At 39.3% G+C, this 26192-nt stretch overlaps 1 protein-coding gene across 6 annotated transcripts in view; it reads right to left on the reverse strand.

Moving 5' to 3' along the window:
* ENOX1 (ecto-NOX disulfide-thiol exchanger 1) overlaps nucleotides 1-26192 on the reverse strand; it is a 497518-nt gene that overhangs the window by 78286 nt on the left and 393040 nt on the right. For all 6 annotated transcript variants that reach the window (XM_034758427.1, XM_034758426.1, XM_034758428.1 and 3 more), the window contains 2 exons: nucleotides 20839-20945; nucleotides 15703-15820 (listed from right to left, as the gene is read on the reverse strand). In XM_034758427.1, coding sequence (XP_034614318.1) covers nucleotides 15703-15820; nucleotides 20839-20945 — 225 coding nt within the window. The remainder of the gene's footprint in view (nucleotides 1-15702; nucleotides 15821-20838; nucleotides 20946-26192) is intronic.

Consider the following 26192-nt stretch of genomic DNA (forward strand, 5'->3'; position numbering starts at 1 on the left):
CTGCACACTTTAGCTGGAGTTCTCAATAGCTGTGAGGCTCCAAATGCCTAATTATCCTGTGTGTAGGTTACTCCCATTAATGTTAGTTGGTGTTAGGCCTGCATAATGGGAAGGTAATTTACGCTATTTCAAAGTCTTGTTCTTACTCAGATGGAGTCGCTTTAAAATCCTTTCCATACCATGCTGCCTACAGTCTACACACAGCAATTCATTACAGTAGTTACATCCATGGAGATAGCAGATGTTCAAAGTAGTTCCTCATGGGAATTATTTTAGTACGTTCTATTCACAGAGGAATTCGGGATTGAACAAGCAGGATAACTAGTAATTTTTTAAAAAATCCACCCTCCTCTAACATTAGTTTTACCCATCCCATTTCCATTATAGGCAGACATAAGGGTTGAGAGACCAAAGCATTAGTCTGAAGAAACATTTTCTTTGCCTATTGAATTTTTTTCTACAGCTGCTTAGTAGACTCTAAACAACATTGTTCTGTCTTTTTCTTGCCTTACTACAACTGTGATGTGCCAGTAATTTCAGTAATTTATTTAGGACTATTTTTTTGAATGAGGAATCAGTTACTGAAATATTTCAAAACTGGATGTGGTTATTTGCAAAGACAGGGAGGGTGTAGAGGAGTAGGGGGCAGAAAAGGTTGGAGGTCACTTATGGTCCAATCGGGTCTAATAACAAAACCTTGGCAAGAAGCTGTTGGCAAACACTTGCACTGCAGTAGATTCAGAATGAAATGAGAATCAGTGTTGCCAACTCTTGGGATTTTATCATAAGTCTCATGATATTTGCTGTTTTATTTAAAGCTCTAGCTCCTGGAGGCAAGTGATTATGTGAGAATCTCAGCTTTATGTTTCAAGACCCCAAGGCTGCAGTGACCCCAGTACTAAATGTGACTCAAGTACTAACGGCTCAAATGCCAGAAGGCAAATAAAAATAGCTATTTTTTTTTGTAATCATGATTTTTAAGCCAATTTCATTATATTTTGGGGGCTCAGATGTGATTTTTGAAGATTTGGGGTTGGCAATACTGAGACAAACTGAGAGAAAACCAAGGGAAGAACTGAATGTATGTGCTGCAGATTTTAAATTTCACATATAATGGGAGGCTGGGAGGAATTGATAATACCAGGGTCTCTCCCCTATTGGCAATAGTCATTACTACCCAGAAGTTCTTTAGTTCCAAAAGGAATTTGACATCCTTCCTTTTTGCTTCTCTTTTTACCCAGCATTTCTACTGTAGATCAAGTGAGTCACAACTACTGTACTTAACTTGGGCTTGCAGGATAGTTTTTATTCCTCTCTGTTTTTATTCCCACCTATTCTCAGTTGTTTATTTTTTGTTTTTCCTACACACTTATCTTGATAACACTCAGCTGTCTGCCACCTTTATTAACCTTTCTTTGCTCATTCATTCTCTCAGCCTGTCTTGATCAGGTAAAATATGGTTTCGTCTTAACCTCCTTCATCCAGTTATCTCAAAGGTGGAAGTGCTTCATTCGGACAAAGACGCATCCTCTAACAATTCCTTCTCCAAAATATGTCTCTCGACTCAGATCTCCTTTTTTGCTTTACCTTCCATAACCTTGATGTCAACACTGATTTTTGCTTTCCTATGCCTCCCTTATCTCCTGTGTCTGCAAGTCACCACATCCACCACATTGTATGTGCATACAACTGGCTGCAACACCGCTCAATCCTCATTCCACCTACTCTTGTTTAGACTATTGCATTTCCTTCCTTTTTGCCTCTGAGTCCCATCTTTGAGTGTGCAGTGTTTTCATCTGCCTTCATCACCCTTATAAAGAAGTGTGACCACATCACTCTATCCTCAAACAACTCCATAAGCTCTTAATCTTTTTTTTAGGATCCATCAGTTCAGAACTGCCCTTCTCATTGCTTCTAACCATCTCTGTCCTTTCCTGACACCTAGAATATATTGATTGTATTGTTGCCTCTAAGCTTTTCTCTCCTTGTGTTAATGCCCTGATAACTGAATGCTTTAATTTATCCATACAATCTCTTTGAACCACTGTTTCTTTGTAATTTAGACTATCTGTACTCTTTGCTGTCCTGTGTCATTTCGCTCTTCAAAATGTTTTAGGATAGAGGAGTTTTATCAGGGACACTATGCAACATGTCTACCCTCTCCTTTCCTTCCCCCTTGCATCTCCCCCCCTCCCCCATTGTCATCTCCTTTCCTCATTTTGACCCTCTTACTTTTCTCCCCTTTTTCCTATTCACTTTCTCCTTCCTCCTCCCACACTGTTTCATCATTTAGCCTTTGCTTTCTGCCCCTCCTTTTCTTCTCCACTCTATTGCCCCTTCTCTGTCCCTCCCTGCCTGCCTCCTTCAGCTCTTGATCCACTGGTCCTATCCCTTTGTTCATTTGTAAATCCCAACTCCCCATATTTCCAGGTGTTTCTTTCTTCTCCTCTCAGCTGTATCCTTTTCAGTGAAGATTCTTCCCATTCCCCCATATCCCATAAATAATGATTGTCTTGTTGTTTTTTTGCAGCAATATTTCATTGAATTTTTAAAATGTACCTTTAGAATTTGGAGGGCACTCACCATCTGATCATAACAATTTCAAACTAAATCAAATTTGGGGCCTAAACTACTTACCGCATCTCTTTGGAGCCCTTATACCCTGTAACTTGTATCATTTCAGAAAAAAATAGTGAAAAAGAGTCCCCCCACCCCGCTGCTTGGAATGATTTGTTTTCAGTTTCTGATAAGGTTAACTTTTCAGACGGTAATGTTTTATTCTTAAACGTAGCTGCTTGAAAAACCTCTGCAAGTGCTTAAAGCACCAGTGAAGTGCTATTAATCAAACACTAAATACCCTTAAACAGTTCTGCCTCTTTTCTAATTGAGAAATAGAGCTATTTAGACAAATTTATGAGGTGACCTTGCTTGAATTAAAGATGCCAGTGATGAAGCAGACTTCTGTCTATATTCAATGTTTTGAAAAAAATTACTGTATTCCTCTAATACTGAAAATGAATAGGAAGCTCTTTGGTCTGAGAAAGGAAGAAGTGAATTCACTGTAAGACAAGCTCGTGTTACTGGAATCTGTTAAGTGGCACTGGTGACTCAGTAGACCACACTCTTTCCTGAGTCAGTATTGAACCGATGTGCCTATATGGTGTTAGTGGTACTTCGTCATCGGAGGTGCTGCCTCTTGAAACAGATGTAAAACAAGCATTCCTGATCACACTAGTGAGTGTTGTACAGCCCTTGACATCTCTTGCCCCATCTCAAAATATACAGCTATATGTTAAATAAATGTAGAGGGGTAATAATTGGTAAGATATACCAATAATATAATCTGGTATGTTCAAACATTCTGCAGTAGTAAGGGCTGCCATTGGAAACTTCTCAGGAGCTTAAATACTGCTCCTAATTTTAATCGGAGTTAAAGAAATATCCTTATGTACACTTTGTTTTACAAAATAAAAAGGAACAGATCCTATTCCTTGGACATGAACTGGGGGCAAGTTCAGATCTGTTGAAAGACAACATGTGGCTTGGGAGCTGCAGGAGAAGGAGTAAATACAGGACGACTGTCATTGCTGCTCTGAAATCAACTTCACGATATCCATCTTTATCTGGCCATACGCTTTAGAGAATGCAGGTTTGGTTTGAGTCTATTGGGTGATTGGTGTGTTTTACTGATTCATAGTAGAAAAGGTCTGTTCACATAAAGACGAGCACAAACAGCCTTCTTGCAAAATTCTGATATGTCTCAAATAGCAGGCATTTATATTCATTCACCAAGCTTACTTCATTACCTTGAATTTGACTGGAGTGGTATTTAAGTCAATTAATGAAATTGAAATTTGTCCATTTTAGTCTGGGTTCAGGTGAAAATTGGTCTACAAAAAAAAACAGAATATTTTTTGTCCCTTTGAAATATTTTGAACAGTTGCTCAAATGCATCTTTCAGTTGCTTGAATTGTTCAGCCCAGGGATGACTGTCATGCTCACAAAGTAGTTCTAGAGTTTTTGTTGGTAAATTGAAAAAGTCAGTCCAGGGAAGCTGTCCAGGGAAAAGCTTGCAGCTGCAAGCAAAGCCCTCGCCCTTGCCCCACACACTCCGGCACTCAATTCCATTCCCATTTTCTGCTCTTTGAGAGCCTACAAACAAAGACAACCACTCCCCTTCGAAGTTTAAGGGTATCTGAAAAAGTCATATTTTGCAAACTATTAAGAAATAAAAAGTGGCTACAAACTTGTAGAGAGTGGAGCCCCAGAGAGACTGGAGACCCTTACAGGGAATGGAGAGCTTAGCGAGCCTTTCAAAGAGTGAGAAGCCAAGAAGAGTTAACATCAGAACAAGACTTCTACAAGTTTTCCTGCTTGGCTGCTGCTGGAAACCCAGATCTTCTCAGCCTTTCTGCACATACTCATTGTAGTCTTCTCATTCCACATACTCTCACCGGTACTCCCTTCAATACACCAAAGTCAGGGAAAGTTCAGGAACTGCAGTCAAGTGCCTTCTACTTCTCACCTGCATGATATTTAACCTCTCCCGTGTTTAGTTTTATTAACCAATTTACTTAAAATAGTACAACATGCAAATCCAGATTTTGATGCTGAAATATATGCATTCAGGTATGAAAATTGGGTCCTTCTAAATTCACTAGATCCAAAAAGAGGAAAAAATATTGTACTGAACTCCATATATTAATACAGAGATCCAAGAAATTCCATTACATAAAGCCTACCATTATCCTCCCAAGCCCAAAAAGACAATACAAAATACTGAATCGTCCCTCCCAAGAACTCAGTCCTGTAGTTCTGAGAGTTGTGAGAGAGCAGCGAGTTGTGAGCCACTAGTAGGTTTGTTGAGGCTAGGTCTATACTACCCACCTGAATCGGCGGATAGAAATCGATCTCTCGGGGATCGAATTATCGCATCTCGTCAGAACGCAACAATCGATCCCCGAATCGATGCACTTACTCCACCAGCAGAGGTAGGAGTAAGCGCCGTCAACAGGGAGTCGCGGAGGTCGATTTTGCCGCCGTCCTCACAGCGGGGTAAGTCGGCTCCAATACGTCAAATTCAGCTACGCTATTCGCGTAGCTGAATTTGCGTATCTTAAATCGAATCCCCCCGTAGTGAAGACCTGCCCTGAATATGGTGCTTAGTTACAACTGATCCAACAAGATGAACTAAGAGAAGAGAGTGGGTGCTGCAGGTTGATGACTCAGCAAAACTATTGTACTCATTATAATCACTAACACGGAGAAGCTGGCTACAAGACAGACCATTTCAGAGGAATGTTCTGAAACTCTCTAGTCAGCTGTCTGGCCCTCCTGGCTTTCCCACTCTCAGTTTTTTTCCTTAAGTGCAGCCCCTCAGTGCACTTGAGTGAACCACTCCTGGCAGGCAGTTGGAATAACTGAAACTCCTAACAATGTTCACCATGCACATAACTTGTATTCCTGGATTACACTTACATGCCTTTACCCTTACTACATCCACCTCCACCCCAGCATGCCCTCTTTCTCTCTTCCTCACTCTCTGTTCAGCATGGGACAGAGATTTGCTGACTCTGCTGAGCACCGTGCATATCTCTTCACGTTGCAGAAGCATCACTGTACATACAGATGTTGAGCAAAAGCTGAGTGCTAGCTCTTTGGTCCTCCATGCTTCTTTCAGCAATGCTCAGAAACCAGCAGGATCAAGCATTAACACAGCATATAGTATCTTGAAACCACTGAATAAAATGTGATGAGAACAATGACTGGGAGATAATATAACAGGATAGAGCATTTAACACCGTTTACCACATTCCCCCTCATCTATTAAGAAGTTCACCTCTCTGGAGCTCAGAAAAATCCAACAGGCCAAAGCAGCCATATATGGAACATAGAAAAAGGCCAATTCAGAAACAGTTAAGCTGAAGTAGCAACTGGCCGAGGCCTGCAAACATGGAGATCTTCCCATGCCATTGTTTAAGATGGACACTTGGCAACTCTAAAAGCAATTCAAAAATCACAGAGAGGTATACAAGTCACTGCAAAAACATGTTAGAAACTGCCGCGTATATGACTTAAAAATTGCAATACACCTAACTTATGGAACTCTAAATAAATACATTAAAAAATAATCCCCTATTCTTCCATGAAAAAGGAAGAATTTTACAGCGGTTCAAAGCCCTAATCTGAACCTCCAGAATGTGTGTTGTCAAAGCTTCCAACAATACCTTTCTTTTAACAGAGGAAAATCTTAATCTCTTTAGAAATAAGAAAAATACCATAGGAATAGAGTTCTTTGAACCATATGCAAAAACTAGTTTGGCAAAAGACTAAAACAGTATGTCCAGTTCGTGAAGTTGTGATTTGACTTCCAACACAGTCTTTCTCCTCCTCCTCTTCACTATGCAACTGTAATTTAAAAAACAGTCACTCAACTTGAAGCAGCATTTTACCCCTTTGCTATTTGGCTTTAAAAACCAAATACATCAATGTATAGTTTCCAGATATGATTTGAAATGTACGTGAGACTTTAGTAGACATGGATTTTCCTTTGGATAGTCTTCAAGCCAACACCAAAGAACAGGGAATCTTGAAACACCTCAGAATCCAAAATATCTGAAGTTCATTCATCAAAACAAACAACAACATCACTAAGCCTTGGTAGCTTTGGGAATTTCAAATGTCACCCAGTTCTGAATGCTAGCCATGCTTGCTAGGTTCTTAACTCTTGGAATTCTAGCATTTCTCAAACTGCAAGCCAGATGATTGTATGGGGAGGTGGAATCTGCAGTCTTTGAAGAGATAAGCCTTTATATACTTTGGACATCTCAGAGAGCCTTGCATGTCTCATGATCCAACAGTGCCCTTTCCCAGTCTGTAGCTATGAGTTTAAAATCTGTGCATTGAGGCTGAAAACAATTCCATTTACTTTCTGTGCTATGCTACAGATTTCCAGGGGTTTCATGGGTGAGAGCTGTATATATTGCAGATTTAAACTTCAGTCAGCTGGCTTCCAAATCTCCACCTTGAGAAGTATTTGTAAGGATCTCTGACAGCTGCAGATCTTGAGTCAGAAAGGATTCCCAAGCTCAATAAAGCATGCAGTGCAGAATAATAAAGAAGAAAACCAAAGTCCTAGAGCTTAGTTTAAATTAAAAAAATTAAAAGGATCTTTAACAAAATAGTAACACAATAACTAGAAAACTGAAAGTCAAATGGAGCTACTCCTGAAGATACCAAAAATGCCTGTGATTTGTGGCATATGCAATTCGTGGCCAAAGCCCAACATTTTCAGTGTTAGAAATAGGTCTTATTCTAGTAAAGTGTAAATGCAGTTAGGAGCCAAGGCACAAAAGCTTTATATCGGATAAAGTGGTCTAACAAAGATCATTTTCCACAGAGGGTGGAGTGTAATTGGGAAAATGATGCTAATAAAGGCTATATCAGGTTGGGAAGAAGCTGAAAACAGCATATGTTCCACTATTGTCTTTTATTGATTTTGCTGCCAACATCCCACTTCAACAACGTTACAGTTGCCCTTCAAGATTCTTAATGGAGGGGTATGGAAAAAAAATCAATACACACAGCCTGCTTCTGCTCCCTTTGAAGAGAATGGGAGTTTTGTTATTAACTGCAATGAGAGCAGGACACGGCTCATTCTGTCTCTTTCCACCTCCAACAAAGCTACATCTACTTCTTATTTTGTGTTTTCAGAAGGTGAGCTCCTGTTGTTTAAATAGGGCATTTCAGTACCAGACTAACTCTATGTATTCAGATGTGTTGCCCTGCTATATTAAACCGAATGAAAAATTATGGCTTGTATCCTGAGCTGTGAAAGTTGCAGTAAAAGGTATAGGATTTGAAATAAATTCTGAGAACAAAACCATTTCTTTTTAGAAAATATCTTCATGAAGATATAAAGCAAATAAAAACATTTTAATTTGACATTTACACTTGTAAAAATATTCTCTTGTTACTTTTAACTTGCACCAAGTATAGCTTTACTAATAAATTAACAGAAAAACCTTAAAAGAGAATGCATGAAAAGACATAAATGATTTTAGTTTATTTGGGATACCCACAAATATCTCTTTTCTACTATTTTTGAATACAATTTTGCAAAAAGTGAAATATTCTAGTATTGGCTCAGGAAATTATATGAACTCTTTTCATTCCAGCAATGTGCTGTTAATTTTGCTCCAGCACAGTCTCAAAACTTATTTTAACATGCTGTCAAAATTAGACGCTAAGGTTGTCAATAAAATGACACTAAAATAAATGTAAATTTAGATTGATGTCATAAGTGGCTGCTTGGTTTTGCGAAGATGTTAGGTTGCTATAGCATTTTCCATAGCAACTTTGCATCTTATTACATAAATAATCCCTCAGTGTCCTTAAAGCTTCCTAAAAAACAGGATTAAATCTATTCTCATATGTAATGATCCTGCATCAAACCTTATCAGTATGAAATACCCAGAAAACATAATAAAATGTAATCTAGATAATAGCATTTCTGGCAGTTGAAAGGCATCAAAGCACCACAGACTTTACACTGCAGATTTCAGTTAACTGGTCATTTTCTCCAAATCCTTATTAGGTAAATATTTTTGAAAGTTAAATTTTCTTTTAAAAACAAAAGTATGGCTTTTAACCCCTTCACTGATGTGTTGTACTATAGCAGAACGTGGCTCTTTTCCTGGGCTGAGGATATGTTAATGTTGCAGAGGAACATACCTGATACATGGAACGGGACATTTGTTATGTTTTATAAAAAAACAAACCAGGCAAGTTTGGCAGTATCCTCTGGCCCTGATTCGGCAAGATACATATGCAGGCCTAACTCTAAGCATGGGAACAGTTCTGTTGAAGTTAATGGGACTTCTCACATGCTTCAAGTTAGATGTGTGCTTAGAGACCTTCCTGAGTCAGGGCTTGTTTTTGTAAATGCTATGGAAAAATGCAATATATATCAGTGTACAAAATCCTGTTAGAAAGCCCAGGTTTTGGCCTGCCTGAGCTCAGCTCCCAACTGGCATGCTGGGATAAATACATATACAGACTTATTACCTGGTGGAGGTAGTGAATATCTTGTCTTGCTCTCTTGTGATCCTCTCTGATGGTACCCTGGAGCACAAAGTCTCTAGTGGAAATTGTGTCCAGACTTTTTCCCCTCAAGAGAAAGCTGTTTTGATTAGACTATATGCTTTTTGTGGGATAGATCCTCAGCTATAATAAAGTACCTTTGGCTTGCTCCAAGAGCATAAAGGGATATAAATTTCCCTTGTCCCCTATCCCCGAGAAATTGGGGCTTACCCTAGTGTGCCTACAATTTAGTCCTTTATATTTCAAATATTGTTTTCTTTGCTGTTGGTTGTCAAAACCCCTCAGTAGAGTGAAAGAGGCAGGTTTTTTTTTACTAAATTCTATCTTCCTCCTCACATGTATATTAATTTATTATTTAGGGTTGCTTGTAAGTTTGAGTTGCTGATTACATTGAAATTTTATTGATTTATGTGAAGAAAAACGGGCAGTGACCCATTCATTTAAGGGTAATAAATGAGAACATTTACAAGGTCTTTGTCAACAGATATAAAGAAAGAAAAAGATAGGTCAAATTTGAGCATAACAGTATTGTTTTCATAAAATCTAACAGTGGAAAGCAAGGAAACCAACAAGCAATAATAAAACAAACAAGTCAAAAATTGATAGTCTCAAGTAAAAACAAAATATCTGATTTACAAGAAAAGGAAGGGAGAAACATCCAGTCATTAGAAGTAGAATGAAGAGGGAAAAAGCAAGAGTTTTGAGAGGGGACAGTCGGAAAAATAAAATAAGAGCAGGAATAAGTTCCAAAATGTCATGCCTAAGAGATTTAGGCCTTGTTAATATTCACAATTGCACCAATTTATCCATACAACATTTTGCACCTGTTTAACTAAATCAACTTAAAATCAGACCACCTGTTAAACTTGTGCAACTGTGGATCCAGACAAGGCCTGAGAAATGGCAAGAGAAGACTGAATCATGGCAAGAAGATTGTGGCACAATGAATCAACATCAGCCAGGTCACTTCTGCATTTTTGGGGGCTTTCCTTGAAGATTTCTCATCCAAGTGGTGATCAGGCCTGCAATTTATGAGATTTATGGAGAAGCCTGGGTGTAGTATTATTTGCATAGGGTGTGATTTCCAAACACTGACTAAGTGTCACATAGGTGTTTTTGAAAATCCCATCCTAAAGGCCCAAACTGCACTGACTTTGGAAAGTTGTATCTACATTATGTGCATAAACGATGTACCCCAACCACATAATTACAGACACAATTTACAGTGGCTTAATTTGCTGTTGTGCATGAAACTGCCTGTCCTACATGTACAAAGTATATGTCATGCATACACAAGGGAGAGACAACTTTTTATTACTTTTATTGCAGTAGTTCCTAGAGGCCCAAGGTCCCTACTGTACATATATATAGTCAGAGACAGTCCTTACATCAAACAGCTTACAATCTAAATGTCAAGACAGACAACAGGTAGACGAAAGGAAGCACTATTATCCCCATTTTACAGATGGGGCACTGAGTCACAGAGAGATAAGTGATTTGTCCAAGGTCACACAGGTATTTTGTGGCAGAGCTGGAATATCACCCAGATTTTCTGAGTCCATGTCTTAACCACAGGACTATGGTTGCCACCTTTCTAATCGCTCAAAACTGAATACCCTAACCCCACCCCTTCCCTGAGGTCCCGCCCCTGCTCACTACATTCCCCTCCCTTAGTGACTAGCTCTCCCCCACCCTCACTCACTTTCACTGGGCTGGGCCTGGGGCTAGGAGTGCGGGAGGGGATGAGGAGTTTGGGGTACAGGAGGGGGCTCCAGGTTTGGGGGGGTTCAGGGCTGAGGTGCGGGGGGGAGTGAGGGCTCTGGGCTGGGGGTGTTGGCTCTGGGGTGGGGCCAGGGATGATGGCTTTGGGGTTCAGGAGGGGGCTCCCAGGTTTGGAGGGGCTGAGGGCTGGGGTAGGGGGTTGGGCCATGGGCTTACCTCGTGCAGCTCCGGGTCAGCGGCGCAGCCAGGGAAGCTAAGGCAGGCTGCCTGCCTGTCCTGACACTGCATTGTGTGTGTGCTGGAAGTAGCCAGCAGGTCTGTTGCTAATAGGTGGGAAGTGGGGGGAGGAGACTCCATGCATGCCTCTCTCATGGCATGCACCGCAGGCATCACCCCAGCTCCCATTGGCTGGGAACTGGCCAATGGGAGTGCAGAGCCAGTGCTCGGGGTGGGGGCAGTGCGCAGAGCCCCATGGCCCCCCGCCTAGGAACCGGACCTGCTGGCCACTTCGGGGGCACAGTGCAGTGCCCCAGGACAGGTAGGCACTAGTCTGCCTTAGCACTGCAGCACTGCCAACCAGACGTTTAATGGTCCAGTTTGTGGTGCTGACCGGAGCTGCCAGGGTCCCTTTTCGATCGGGCGTTCCGGTAGAAAACCGGACACCTGGTCACCCTACACAGGACCATCCATCCAGCGACCTTTTGCAGTTAAGTGTCTTTTCGCTCTTATGGCTGCCTACTAAACTCTCTCCCTCATTGGAATTGCATTCAGTAGAATTAATAGCACATCGTCAGGACTGTTGTCTTAGGAACAGCATAGCACCTGTTTCCCTTAAAGGGAAATTATTGATATCTCCTAGGGATACAGCAAACTTCTTTGTTATCTCTGCAGGATGCAGCTTCACTTCAATAATTCTTAAAATTACTTCTGAGCCTTTTACTTTTGAGTCCCTGCTCCCAATGCCAGCAGGCAGTAGACCAACCATCCATAAACTCCAATTGTTCTAAAAATTTCCCTCTATTCTCTAGCCTCCTGTGCAGGGTACCATTTTTCTGAACTTATGCTTCAATAACTGCACCTTGACTTTCAAATGTATTAATGAAGTCAGTTGCCAGTTTTTTAGCAATCTCTCAGTTTTACCTCAGCACACTTCTATTTTCCCTTCAAGCTCCAAAATCCACAATGCAAATAAGTCAGTGTTTACATCTAAAGCTTGACTTGTGGAAAACAGGGCTCTAAAGAAATGGCTGCAAACCGTGGGTCAGATTCACTGGGTGGTGTCTCTTGGAGTTCACCATCAGTCCCAAGTTGTGGGTCCAATCTGACAAGGATGGGGAATTCAACAAGGTGACCATGGGGCCTGAAGACATCAGGCAGCCCCACAGAGTGGGCATAGCTGGCTAGGAATGAGACAAAGCCAAGCCATCCGTGCTAGTTCAATACATCTCCTGGGTAGGCTCCAGTGGCAAGTTTCTGATGGAGCCTCAGCAGCAGTTTAAAAACTCCTCTCTGTTGGTGTACAACAGTACTGCAGTTTGCCCTGTCCCTGGAGGTATAGGGGATGTAACCTGTACACCCTCGCACTCATGTGAGTAGGGTCTTAATGCCTCAAGCCCTGAAAATGTGATATCGCAGTACAACATTGCTATGAGTTAGGTTGTGTTTGCTCAGAATGCTGTGTCTCTGCATTGCAGCATGGTCTGGAGGAATGAGCACATGGCTGGGAGTCAGGAGGTCCTGAATTATAAGCCTGGCTTTGCCACTGATGCACAGTGTGGCCACAGTTTTAAGAATTTCTGACATCAATAAATTAGGGAAATGAACAGTGAGAAAATCAATAGTCTTGTGGGTAAAAGAAGTAAATTTGAGTCTAAAATACAACAATGTCCTTTGTAATGAGGCGCTATTAAGCAGCACTGTATATCCTTAAGAAACAAACCTGAATCCACCAAAACACGCAGTAATCTGCAACAAATTCATGGCTGGTCTGGTTCCCAAAGCAAACACTTTGCTGCCAGATGTTTCACCATATGCTCCACAGTGCACAAAATCCACCGTGTCTAAGAGCCTGGCATTAGCACAGTGCCACTTAGAAACTTAAACTTGATCAGACTTCAGATTACGCCTGACAGATGAGGACTCTTGCACCACCCTATTCTTAACATCTGTTAAATAATGAATGGAAATGATGGGGCTGGAATTCACCCCTCTTCATCTCAATAGACTTAAGTATTGACAGTAAAGATCCCACCAATATAGCTTTTTCAGTCTAACCAATCTAGTGTTAGGGACGTACGCGGCACTCTTCACCAAGTTATTTTTGCACAAGGAGAATGATAGTACTTGATTAAGCAGATGAAATGGTTTCAGAGGATTGCTGAAATTGTAACTGTAGTAGTGAGAACATTTAGGAAAAATTCCAGCACCCGAATTCACTGGGAGGCATGTTTTTTTATATAAGGGCTGACTAGAACCCTTAGTCTGTAGTTAGTTTTCTTAAAGGTTTATTTGAATACGGTGCTCTTAAATTGAATAGAGATTGAATCATTCATCTTTTGGTCATTCTTGAACTGTCCTACCCTTTATGAAAATTATATACTTTTACTATTCTGTAGATAGACAATGATTTAACAGTGAGGAACATGTCAACATTTGCTTACTGAACAAAGATGTTCCTTTAAAGTATGAAGATTTTTTTTAAAATATTCTCTCTGTGGAATCGACCATGTAAATAGATGAGAGAAGAAAAAAGTTGGGTCAGAAATGACTTACTCAAGCATAAAAACAAAAAACAAAGACAAACAAAAAATACCCTGCATCTACAGTAAAGGAGGGTGAGGATCCTGACCAATAGAAAAAGGTGAACAGTCAGCAAGCAGGGTCCGATTCTCCTCTCAGACAAGTTTTACACTAGAATAAGTTCATTGGTTTCGAATAGTTACTCTTAGTTGACACCAGCATAAGTGAGAGGAGAATCAAAACATTTATTTGAAAGTCTAATGTTGGAAAAAGAAAATGGTAAAATCTAGTTTTGTTATTGGCTGATTCTTCATAGGGAACAGGCTGCATCAACTACATACTGGGACAAATTCAACCCTGGTGTAACTCTGCTGAAGTCAAGAGAGCTACACAAGTGATGGCTTTGGATGACCACTGTATTTGATTTATACTATTGAATTTGCACTTTGTATGTGATGTATTAGCAAAACTGTTAATGATATTATGAATGTGAATTATCCGTCCAAGACAATAATAAGAGATCAATTCAAACCAACTCAAATAGCAGGGGAAGGAAAAATCACAGAAATCTCTGATTTTTGTCCAAAAACAAACAAACAAACAAACAAAACAAACCTACTGAAAAATACATATTTTCACTACAGGAAAAAAAACACATATTTTCTACTGGTTAATATGATGCATGGTTGCTGAACTGCACCTCAACCTAAGCATTTATTTGTTAACACACAATGAAATATTAAGTATGACTGTTCATAGCATAATTATTTTTCTTGAGTCCAGTGAGTTGGCATTGCTCACCTTTTTTTTGTTATTGTTAATTATAATTATTTATCTCCATAAGACTGGACATGCCAAGGCAAATGATTATGTGTTCATATGAATCTGTTATTGCCAGCAATCCTATGCCCACAGAGCCACTGTGTCAGCTCCAATCACTTTACTAATGAATACTGGAAAATTCAATCCCATACAATTATCTTAAGCAGAAATTAAAGCTGCCCCTAGGAGGGTTTATTATTTCTATCTATCTTTCTGAAGACCATTTTTTCCTGTAGGAGACGTGCCCTTTTCCTGTTCATAGTGAAAGTTTCTTTCCACAATGGTATCCTACTTTTCAGTCTTCATTTCTGGAGATCTTTAACCTCACATAGCCATTGGCACCTGTGTGGTAAACACTTTTCTCTTGCATATCTGTAAGCACACTTATGTGCACACATGCACAGACATAGGACACCATCCATGGTGGGAGAAATGGGGTCAGGTCATAGAATCTGGAACCTGCGTGCAGATGTTTAGGTCAAATGTATGTCACTGTTAATGTCTTGAGTTTGTGCATATAACTTGCCCCATCTTTGCCCATATACCTCATCTGTCTGGCAGGGCTCAATTGAGTTTCATCTAGACTTTCTGCAAGGCTTTCCTTTTTGATGCTGAGTAACACGCGGCTCAACCCTTGTCAGCCCCTCACAACTCTCTAACCCATTGCTGACATGAAGGTCAAGAAACCAAGGGAAGGATTCAAACCAAGGTATTCCCTTCCATAGTGCAGACCAGTTACTCATAAGTCACTGAGTCAGCCCAATGTCCACCTCCTGAATTGTTTATACTGGATAGCTGAAATATATCAAGCGTACTTGCTCTTCCTTTCTTGAGAGGCAAGAGTGTCAATTAATGTATATCTAGTGCCACACTTTGAAATGTGTGTCTTTTAGAGTTAATTCCATGGAAAACTCAGATAATGTATGTGTAAATGTATTTGCTAGAAAGGAAAGGTGAGGTTCAAAGAATATTGAATGAAACACAATTTCGGCTGCTTTTATTTAAATATGACATTATTACTATTCTGGAATGAAATACAGTTTTGGGAGATGAGAAGAACCTTGTTGAAAGACCCAAAATGGAAGCAACTATGGAAAGAACTGGAGCATTCTGACGAGTATGTTTCTTGGAAGGTGACAGAGCACTCCAGATACAAGTGAGAGTCACACAAAGACAAAATGTAAGGATAATTAAATTAAAAGTAGATGTTCTATGTTATATAACTATTTTCTATCACTGGAGGTAACATCACCCATCTATGTTTTGAAACAAACAGTTCAACATCTTACAGGATATTGTGAAGAGTTTCAACTTTACCTGATTCATCTACTCTCAGCTTTTTACTGGGATTGTCACCGCTGTCATCATCAGACATTTCCATCTCCTCTTCACGGCGGATCCCCATAAGCTGTTCGCTGTGAGCATTCCGGAGCTCCTAAAACCCAAAATGATCCTTTATCAGTATTGACTTCCATGAACTGATTCTATTTCTAAACAACCATTTTAAATTTTATATTCTTTTATTTTAAAAATACATATAAATAATCCATGAATATTAGTACAGAATCAGCACAAGCCTCAGAGTTAGAAGGGCTCAAATTGAAGGGAATGGAGTTCTTTGTGTTAAAATATTTTAAATAATTGAATATGTCAAATATACCATTGGGAAAAAAACAACGGAGAAGATAAGTTCCCCTTGTTAAATTATTGCCAGTCCTACCCAGGCAGGTATATTTCAGTAATGGCAACAATTAATACTGCATGTAAAATGGATGTATAAAGGTGCTATCAAGTTGGCTAAAAAATAAAAAGCTCCAGCTCTCATAAGCCCTAGGTTTCTATGCCTGCACATGGTAAACCCAATTATCACAAATTTTAAATTCTCAGCATAGAAACATCTTTTTTGGTAACATCTGCATCTTGATTTGAAACAAATGACAGAGCTAACAGCCCTTTCTCAGAAAACCCCCCACAAGGGCAGACAGGCAGGGAGCCTGTATGTATGTAACTAAGTAAATGATCAGCGAGCATGTGGGCTTTATAAAAGTCCAGAGCGTCTTTGTCCTCAAAAAATAAAACAGGACAGTACTGGTGTAATGGCTGGCTTTTTAATGGTTGCAGCACAGAGAAGACTGAGAGAATTCTATTTTGTCCTAATAATACTGTCAGGTGTAACACAGGGATGTTGCACAGTGATTAGTGTAGAGCTTTTCGGTCTGGAGACAGCTAATTTTTCTATCAACAAAGAGCCCAATTCACAAAGAGATGGTTTGAAATCGTTGAAATAAGGAAAAGTCACGTGGAAGGAATAAATAGTGCTGAAGGTTCCAACTATTTACCCATGCAATTAACAACAAACTCTTATGGTGGGATGGAAAAAAAAAAAAAAGGAGGGTGTTTCCCTGGGGCTGCACCTTGAGTTCATCAGTAAATGTCATACACTATAATAAAGGTATATGTATCTGTTAATCACTGCGAAGGCAGAAAGACTAATTAATGGGTGTTTTACATGGGAATCATTTGAAATTCAGAGGATTGACTAAAATGGTAAATTGAAAACCAGTATTGAATGAATTAATTGCATTTAAGACAAAAATTCATAAACCACTTTGGAATTCCATATTGAAAAGAGCCACAAACACTCTTTACCAGAGAGTATGCTGTATCTTCTTAGAAACCAAATGATTAATGTATTTTAGATGGCAAATGTCCCAGGAGCATCTATTTCAAAACTGTCTTTAGCAGCCAAACAATAATCTTCTCCGGGAACCTCAAAGAGGTCACTTTTTTCTTTGCGTTGCCAGAAAAGCTCACATAGTGAGGGGAGGTGACAAGGGAAATGTAAGCACATTAGCAAAGGAGGGAATAATCAGATAATATGATTTGAATCAACAGAGCTATTTGTTGACATATGCATAATATTTTACAACTGAGAAATAGGAATTGTCATATACATTGGTTCAACCAGAGATTTCAGAACCTCTTAAGTTATTTTTTATTGTTTTCTTTCTTCAGAAAGAAAAAAAGAGCAACAACGTTTAAATAAGCAAAGATGTTTTGTGAATTAACATTTCTGGAAAGTCCTACTTTTAGGCATTTTACTTTAAAATTAATTTAAAAGCCAGCAAATGAATAATATGATGCGTCCCCTCATGAAAAGTTAGTTTAAGAAGGGATCATTTAAATCTGCTTCTGTAACAGATGACTGGAGGATAGCTAATGTGACACCATTTTAAAAAAAGAGCTCCAGAGATGATCCAGTGGCAATTACAGGCCGGTAAGCCTAACTTCAGTACCAAGAAAATTAGTTGTAACTATAGGAAAGAACAGAATTACTAGGCACATAGATGAACATGATCTGTTCGGGAAGAGTCAACAGGACTTTTGTAAAGGGAAGTCATGCCTCACCAATCTATTAGAATTCTCTGAGGAGGTCAACAAGCATGTGCACAAGGGTGATCCAGTGGATACTTGGACTTTCAGGAAGCCTTTGACAAGGTCCCTCACCAAAGGCTCTTAAGTAAAGTCAGCAGTTATGGGATAAGAGGGAAGGTTCTCTCATGGATCAGTAACTGGTTAAAAGATAGGAAACAATGGGTAGAAATAAATGGTCAGTTTTCAGAATGGGGAGAGGTAAATAGTGGTGTTCCGCAGGGGTTTGTACTAGGACCAGTCCTATTCAACTTATTCATAAATGATCTGGAAAAAGGGGTAAACAGTGAGGTGGCAAAATTTGCAGATGATATAAAATTACTCAAGATAATTAAGTCCAAAATAGACTATGAAGAGCTACAAAGGGATCTCACAAAACTGGGTGTCTGGGCAACAAAATGGGAGATGAAATTCAATATTGATAATTTCAGAATAATGTACATTGGAAAATATATCCCAACTATACATACAAGATGGTGGGATTTAAATTAGCTGTTATCATTCAATAGAGAGATCTTGGAGTCATTGTGGATAATTCTCTAAAAACCTCTGCACAATGTGCAGCGGCAGTCAAAAAAAAGTGAACAGAATGTTGGGAATCATTAGGAAAAGGATAGATAATAAAACAGAAAATGTCATAATGCTACTATATAAATCCATGGTACGCCCTCATCTTGAATACTGTGTGCAGTTCAGATCACCCCATCTTAAAAAAAGATATATTAGAATTGGAAAAGGTACAGAGAAGGGTAACAAAATGATTAAAGGTATGAAACAGCTTCCATATGAGGAGAGATTAAAAAGACTGGCACTTTTCAGCTTGGAAAAAAGATGACTAAGGGGGGATATGATGGAGGTCTACAAAATCATGAATGGTGTGAAGAAAGTGGACAGTGAAGTGTTATTTACTCCTTCACATAACACAAGAACCAGGGGTAACCCAATGAAATTAATAGGTAGCAGGTTTAAAACAATCAAAAAGAAGCACTTCTCACAATGTACAGTCAACCCGTGGAATCATTGCCAGGGGATGTTGTGAAGGTCAAAACCATAACGGAGTTCAAAAAAGAATTAGGTAAGTTCATGGAGGATAGGTCCATCAATAGGGATTAGCCAGGATGATCAGTGATGCAACCCTATACTCTGGGTGTCCCTAGCTTCTGACTTCCAGAAGCTGGGAATGGATAACAGGAGATGGATAATTTGATGATTGCCTACCAGGGCTGCCCAGAGGATTCAGGAGGCCTGGGGCAAAGCGGGGGAGCTGTGGTGCTTGTACTCACCCGGCGGCGGTCCGGGTCTTCGGCGACATTTCGGCGACAGGGGGACCTTCAGTCACTCCGAGTCTTCGGCAGCACTGAAGGACCCCCCACCGCCGAAATGCCGCCGAAGACCCGGGCCGCTGCCGGGCCAGGGCTCGCGGGGCCCCTGTGGGTCCCGGGGCAAATTGCCCCACTTGCCCTCCCCCCCCCCGGGCCGCCCTGTTGCCTACTCTGTTCATTCCCTCTGAAGCATCTGGTATAGGCCACTGTCAGAAGACAGGATACTGGGCTATATGGACCATTGGTCTGACCCAGAATGGCCATTCTTATTTTCTTATTACTTTAACATAGTTGAAATAAACTAACAGAAAACCACTTTTCACATCTCCCTAAAAGATAAGAAAGAAAACACCCACATCCCCAATTTCCAGTTAAACAAAGACTTTATTTGCCACCCACTTGAACTATTTATGAACGAAATGCAAAATACAGCTTTTAACAATAAATTATTCTAACATTTTATTTTAAGTGTCCCATTATTGTGAAGTCATTTGGTATTCACCATAATAGCACTGATAATAAAAATTCATTTGGTATTCATGCGGATGTTACATCTAGTGCCATTGGTATTCAACTGTAATTTAGCATTAGTTAATGGGCACTTAAAACGCAACCCAAATGATTTATATCACAGCACTTAAGTGTTTCTCAAACTAAGTGTGCAACACTTATTTTACAAGTGTACTACAGAATAATTAAATAAGAGCATCTTACCTTCTATAGTTTTTGTTTTGAGACAGGGAAAATCATTTAGAGGACTGTAATGTTAACAATTAACATACTGTACTACATGGAAATAAGCAACTGTTTGTAAATTACTTTTACATAAAAAATAAAGAAAACAAAGACAGTGGTACTTACTTTTAAAATACGGGTTCATAGCGTATATACTGAATTAAAATCGAAAGCTGGATGACCAACACCACAAAACAGGACTACTACTTTCTTTGCTGACACTCATGTAAAGGAAAGTGGAATCCCAGATCTTTTTTCTCATTTTCTTTGCTCATGCTTATGACAGTCACACATGCATGGACTTGGATAGCCACCCTAATGTGTACTATTATTACATTTATACTGCTGTGTTTGCCAGCCATGAACTTAGAGTCAATACAAGCGATTGATTTATTTTTTAAAGATGGACATAAAATAGATGGGAAAGAGTACCTCCCATCTCTGGACTGAATACGCTTTACTGATTATTAAGAAACGAAAGCTTTATTTTATTTTCCAGCAAACTCATATGACTCTGGCCATATAATGATACAACCAGAACAAATATCTATATTATAGATCTGTTTTATTTACCAGATCCCAGTGCCTTCCTAAAAATGTATTGTTTAGGATGTGAAAGACTTAATTCTAAAATGTATTTATTTTAAATATCTTTGCTAATTTCACCATTTCATTTCATTATTTCAGAGTGGTAAACATATTCCTCTAATGATTTCCCATTTCTCGTAAAAGAAAAAGAAAAACACATTGCTCTCCAACTTAGTGTTATTTAACAACATTTATTGTAATGGGAGCAATGGGAGCAATACATACGGAAATGAGATAGTATAATGGCTAGTTGATTAACTGCTAAAACTACAGCCGTAAATATTGCTGAATGCTGTACGTCCAGCTACAGTCACACTGGTTCTGTGTCAATCCAGCTGTGAGATGATGGATAAAAAGTAATAATAAAATCACCAACCTCAGAATGCTTTCGCCAAATGTCTATGTTCTTTCGCTGAGCTTTCGAGAAATGGTCCCAAGCTTTTTGTCTGGTAGAAGCGTTGAAAACGGCCACAATCTGCTCAACTTTGGTGAACAAGGAAGTCAAACAAGACAAGCAATTTATGTTGTGATCACTATAGAGAAGCAAAGCAAAGACACTAGGAGTCTATGGATGATGTCATTATTGAAATAACATCATCAATATCCATCCAATCATGTGTCTTTTGTACTTACATTTTATCAATGTTGGAGATGTCTCCCTTCAAGTCTGTCTCCATAACTTTAGTCTACACAAGTTACAAATATATACTGAAGAATTTGCATGCAGTTGCCTCTTGTGCATAATTTGTGTGCTGTGTGTATGTTCATATAAATGTTGGGGGAGAGGGGTTGTGTGGAGGAGGAAGAAATGCTAGAGGCAAGGTGTGAGGTGGGCCCCACTCTAATGACATTATCCCAAAGAAGCCCTGTGAAGCTAGGACTTTGTATTAAATCAGACCAAATTAGCTCCTTCCATTCTTAGCCACTTATTTGCTTACAGTTATTCCATTCTTCTCTTCTCTCTGTTAGTGCACCAATATACAGCATGCTCCTAATGCAACATTAACCTACTCAAACTGTGTCAGCAGTGGTGCGATGGTTCCTGATCGCAACACTTTGAGGTGCAAGTACCCTAAGGTTGGTCACAATCCAACATTTTTTACAGCTAAAGGGGAGGTGCTACCAGCTGAGCTGTTTTGCTGTTTCGTCAGTTTAATCTGAATAAGCACCATTTTTGTAGTGAAGTTCTCTATGATTTAGCTCTCTGGATTCGTTGGCTAAACTAGCATTACCTGTTCTGTAAAGCTACCACGTTCCGTCTTTCAGACACTTTAAAGCCTACTAGAATCAAGGAAAGGATGGTGGAACTCTATTCATGTCCCACTTCCTGTGCCACCTGAGCTGGTAGCTCCATATCTTACCTCACCCACACACCTAGTTACTGTTTTCCTCTCCCCTGGTGATTCATTTCAAATCGTGGGACTTTAAGGCTATGTCTACACTAGAAACACTACAATGGCACTGCAGCAGTGCTGCACCTGCACTGCTGTTGTGTGGACGCTTACTACAGCGATGGAAGGTGTTCTTCCATTGCTGTAGTAAATTCACCTCTCTTGGCGAGATCCCCGAGCCTGGGCGGCTGGTGCTGGGAGCCTGGAGCCCTGGCTGCAGCCGGGAGAGGGGAATCTCCAGCAGGGCCCTTCCCGCTTCTCCCCAGGAGCCTCTCCCAGGGCAGAGCCCCCAGCCTGGTCAGGGCCCCTTCCCGGGCCAGCCCCTGCCCGAGGTGGGCCCCGCTCGGAGGGAAGCTCTTCTCTGAACCCTCTACAATTTGTCAACATCCTTTTTGAACTGTCAGTACCAGAACTGGACACAGGATTGCAGCAGTGCCTGCACCACTGACAAACACAGAGATGCTGGTGACCTTCGAGGAGGTGGCTGTGTATTTCACTGCTGGAATTCTTCCGTCAACCTGGTGCTGTCTACACTGGGGCTTAGCTTGGCTTGATGATGTCTCTTCAGGAGTGTGAAAATTCACACTCCTCAGCAATATAGCAGGTCGACCTAACTTTCTAGTGTAGACTAGTCCTCAGCCTTGGAGAATACAGTATACGGAGCAATCCTGCATTGGCTTCCCTAGAATGGGCTAGATAATTTAATAGGTTGTTTTTGTCTCTGACATCTATGATGTCAAACCAATGGATAAGGCCATGGATGTTTCTGCTAAAATGATGAGCAGTGAAACAGTTAGCAATATTGGTATTTAAACTTTCATCCTCAGACTCAAGAGTTAATCACACAGAGAAACAGCTTGCTTCTCTTTGCACTATTGTTCCAAGCTATCTCCAGATTCAGGAAGACAACGCTAGGTTGAGTCACACGAGGAAGCTTTTCTTTAAAACCATCAAAGTTGGTTAATTAACTGCTAAAAGTACAAATAAAATAAATATGTTTAATGAAATTTTAAACTCTGCTTAAACTACATAGACTGTTTAAGGAGTACTGGAATGGCATTCTGGTTCAAGCTCTGACTAGAGTCACAATAATTGCAGCATATTAACACTCTCCAAAGGTGGAGATATATAAGGATGGAACTAAATTTTATATATTTATTAAATTAATTAAAAAAGATTAGAGTACCCATGATAATATGTATATAAATGAAGGCTAGAATTTAATGATTATGCGGCGTTAGTGACCCCGGTGCACAGAATATCCTGCTTAATTAATAATCTGTGTTTAATTAGCAAATGGAAATTCAAATAGAAAAGATTCCCACTAAAAGGTATTAATAGAATCATCTGAATTTTGTAGAAACTTTTGAACTTTTAAGTGTTTAATTAAGAAGTTCTTTCTATAGGTGCTAACATCTATCAGAAGTCTTTATCTGATCATTTCAGAGGCTCTCTTCAGTGAAAACTCAAGGCAGGAAGAGGTCACAGAGATTTCCTGTCTTTCTTTTATAGGCAAAGTGAAGAGTATACAGGAGGCCTTCTTCAATGATCAAAATTCTCAGGTGTTCAAGAAATAAATAAAAAAATAAATGTTAAGTGTGCAATAAGCTAAAAAGTCAAACAGTTATGCACAATATTAACCAAGCTACATCTCTGGATATACATAAAGGGAAAAAACTAGGAGAGAATGCTAAGTGCCCATTATAATTAACATAACAATTAATAATACTTAGCACTCATAGTGCTTTTCATCCATAGATGAGTCAGGATGGCTTTTGAATTTCCTAACATTTATATATTAGCTCTTATCATACTTAGTTATTTTCATTTTAAAAAAATAATTGAATATGAATACGTGGAACCCAATCATGCAGTTTTCACTCCGGCAAAAATTCTATTGACTTTATTTGCCTACGTCAAATCTCTGGAAATACAGAGAAGCTCCACTGACTTCAATCGAGCTATGACAATTTGCACCAGCTGAGGTTCTACCCCTTTGAGTTTCTCAGCTTCAGCTTAGGGTAAACCCATATAGGAGATACCAGGTTCAGAGAACCAGATTTTAAAAGGTATTTAGGTGCCTAAAGATGCAGATACATGCTTAACTACCATGGCGCCTAAATACCTTTTAAAATCTGGGCCTCTGAGCCTTACTCTTCCCTATATGAATATATTCTCTGCCATACAGAGAATACTCTGGAGGCAAAACCTTAGCTGGTGCAAATTGTCATGGTTCCATTGTAGACAATTGGGCCAATGGAGTTATTGAGTTCTCACTTCCAGTTTACTCATCCTTCCTTCAGGGATGAAGTTTGGCCAAACGCATCTAAGACCCTAGCTACTGACCCTGGCTTAGCCACCGTGTAACATGGCCAAGGTCCCTATCTGTAAAACGGGTTAATAATTCTTACCCATCTTTGTAAAGTTCCTTCAGTTCTGTGTGTGAACAGCACTGTAGAGTATAAGCGCTATGTATTATTATTAAGTATCATTAAATATTCACCAACAAACATCTGTATAAAATTATATAATAAAATTTTCATTAGCCATACGCAAAATTGCTTCTTGTTAATAGAGAATATAGGTAACTGGTCAAATCTAATTTTAAGAACATCATTGTTCTGGAAGGATGCAAAAACCCCACTTCTTTTTTTCCTTCAATATAATTCAGATTTGTTTCCAATTTTCCTAAAAATTCACTCTAAGGCTTTGTGATACTTTGTGTGGTGTGTTTCACACAAAAAATTATACTATTGTTTTTCTGCTGAGTTTTAAACCCTGAAAACCAGAGTTGATATGTAGATGTCAGCTAATGGTTCACAACTGCAGCATTACTGTAAGATAATTTATTATAGGTGGAAACTTATATTAGGCATATTAAATAGATACTTACATCATCATTGCTCAATATTTGTTGCCATAAACAAAGTGGGCCAAATTATGATATTCCTCTTAAATGTCAATTAAAAAGAATACATAAACTATAAATCTAAGGAGGTAGGGACAAAGAGGACTGATCATAGGGAGAAGTGGAATATTTACAGTAGAAAATATGCCATAACAAAGCAAGTTTACTGAATGAAGACAAGGTGGGGGTAAAGGGCTATACAGTTCTGTAGATAGGGAGACTATGGGAGAACATTTGTTTTCCACTATGTATATTAAATACATTCTTTCAACTACCTACACATGTTAAGGCTGAAATTGCATCTTGAAATTCCACAAGCAACAAGAACAAGCAACTCAAATTGTGCTTTGCTTGATATTTCATTGATTATTATGCATAAATGAAGTTCTTATTCCTTTTATACAATAAAAATGTACATAGGCAACTGAATGTCTCCCTGTACTTTACAATAAAAGGAAACAATGAAGAAAATAGAATCCAGCTTGACCTAAACTCAAAACAAAAAATCAGAACTCATATCATGGACAACTAATTCCAAAATTGAGGGGTATAGAATGAAATGGTCCAAACACGAAACGATTGTAGGTGGAATAATGGAATATGCAGCAATTTATCTTAGAAAGATTTTAAAATGCATGACAAGTGATACTGAAAATAAAAGAAGGATTTCACCCATAAAATTAAAGTTGAAAGGAAATTTTACAGTCAACATAAACATGATTTTGGAATAAGGACTCCGAGACAATAATAATGTAGATAGTTAGCCTGGTCTTGGTCAAAAGCCTGTCTGCTGAGTTCTGAATAAGCTGGAGTCTGCCAATCAATTTGGCAGGGAGCCCAGCAAACAAAGAATTACAGTAGTCAAGACTAGATGTTATAAATGAATGGATTACAGTCTCCAGGTCATCTGTGGATAGAAAAGGGCGTATTTCTGGCAACTGTCCTGATATGCATTTGGTGACATATTGACTATGTTCCAGCACTGAGTCCAAGATCAAAATTACCCTCAGCAACTTGACATGTAATGTTGACACAATATTTCAGTTAAGTGGCAGAATAAAGAAAGATACAGAATTTTATAATTAATTGGGTCCAAAGAGAAGCATTTGGGTTTCAATGGTATTTACTTTCAGAAAAGTATTTGTCTTCTGCACATTAACAGCCAAAAGACAATAGAGCCCATTCATTGTTACCCAAGATACACTGCCAGAGAGGGAGAAACAGATGTGAATGTCATCAGCAGAACAGAGCAGGTAACCTATAAAAGTTAAAAACACCACCCATGGGAATAGTATAGAAATGCAAAGTACAGGGCTTAGAGTAGCATATGTTGGAGTTCGCTAATCAATTAGACATGCTATGACAGATCCCATAATGCATTTGTACAATAGAAACCTACATCATACTGGCTGTGCAATATACTACAAAGAG

Source organism: Trachemys scripta, chromosome 1 (genome assembly GCF_013100865.1).
Source record: "Trachemys scripta elegans isolate TJP31775 chromosome 1, CAS_Tse_1.0, whole genome shotgun sequence".
Classification (NCBI taxonomy): Eukaryota; Metazoa; Chordata; order Testudines; family Emydidae; genus Trachemys; species Trachemys scripta.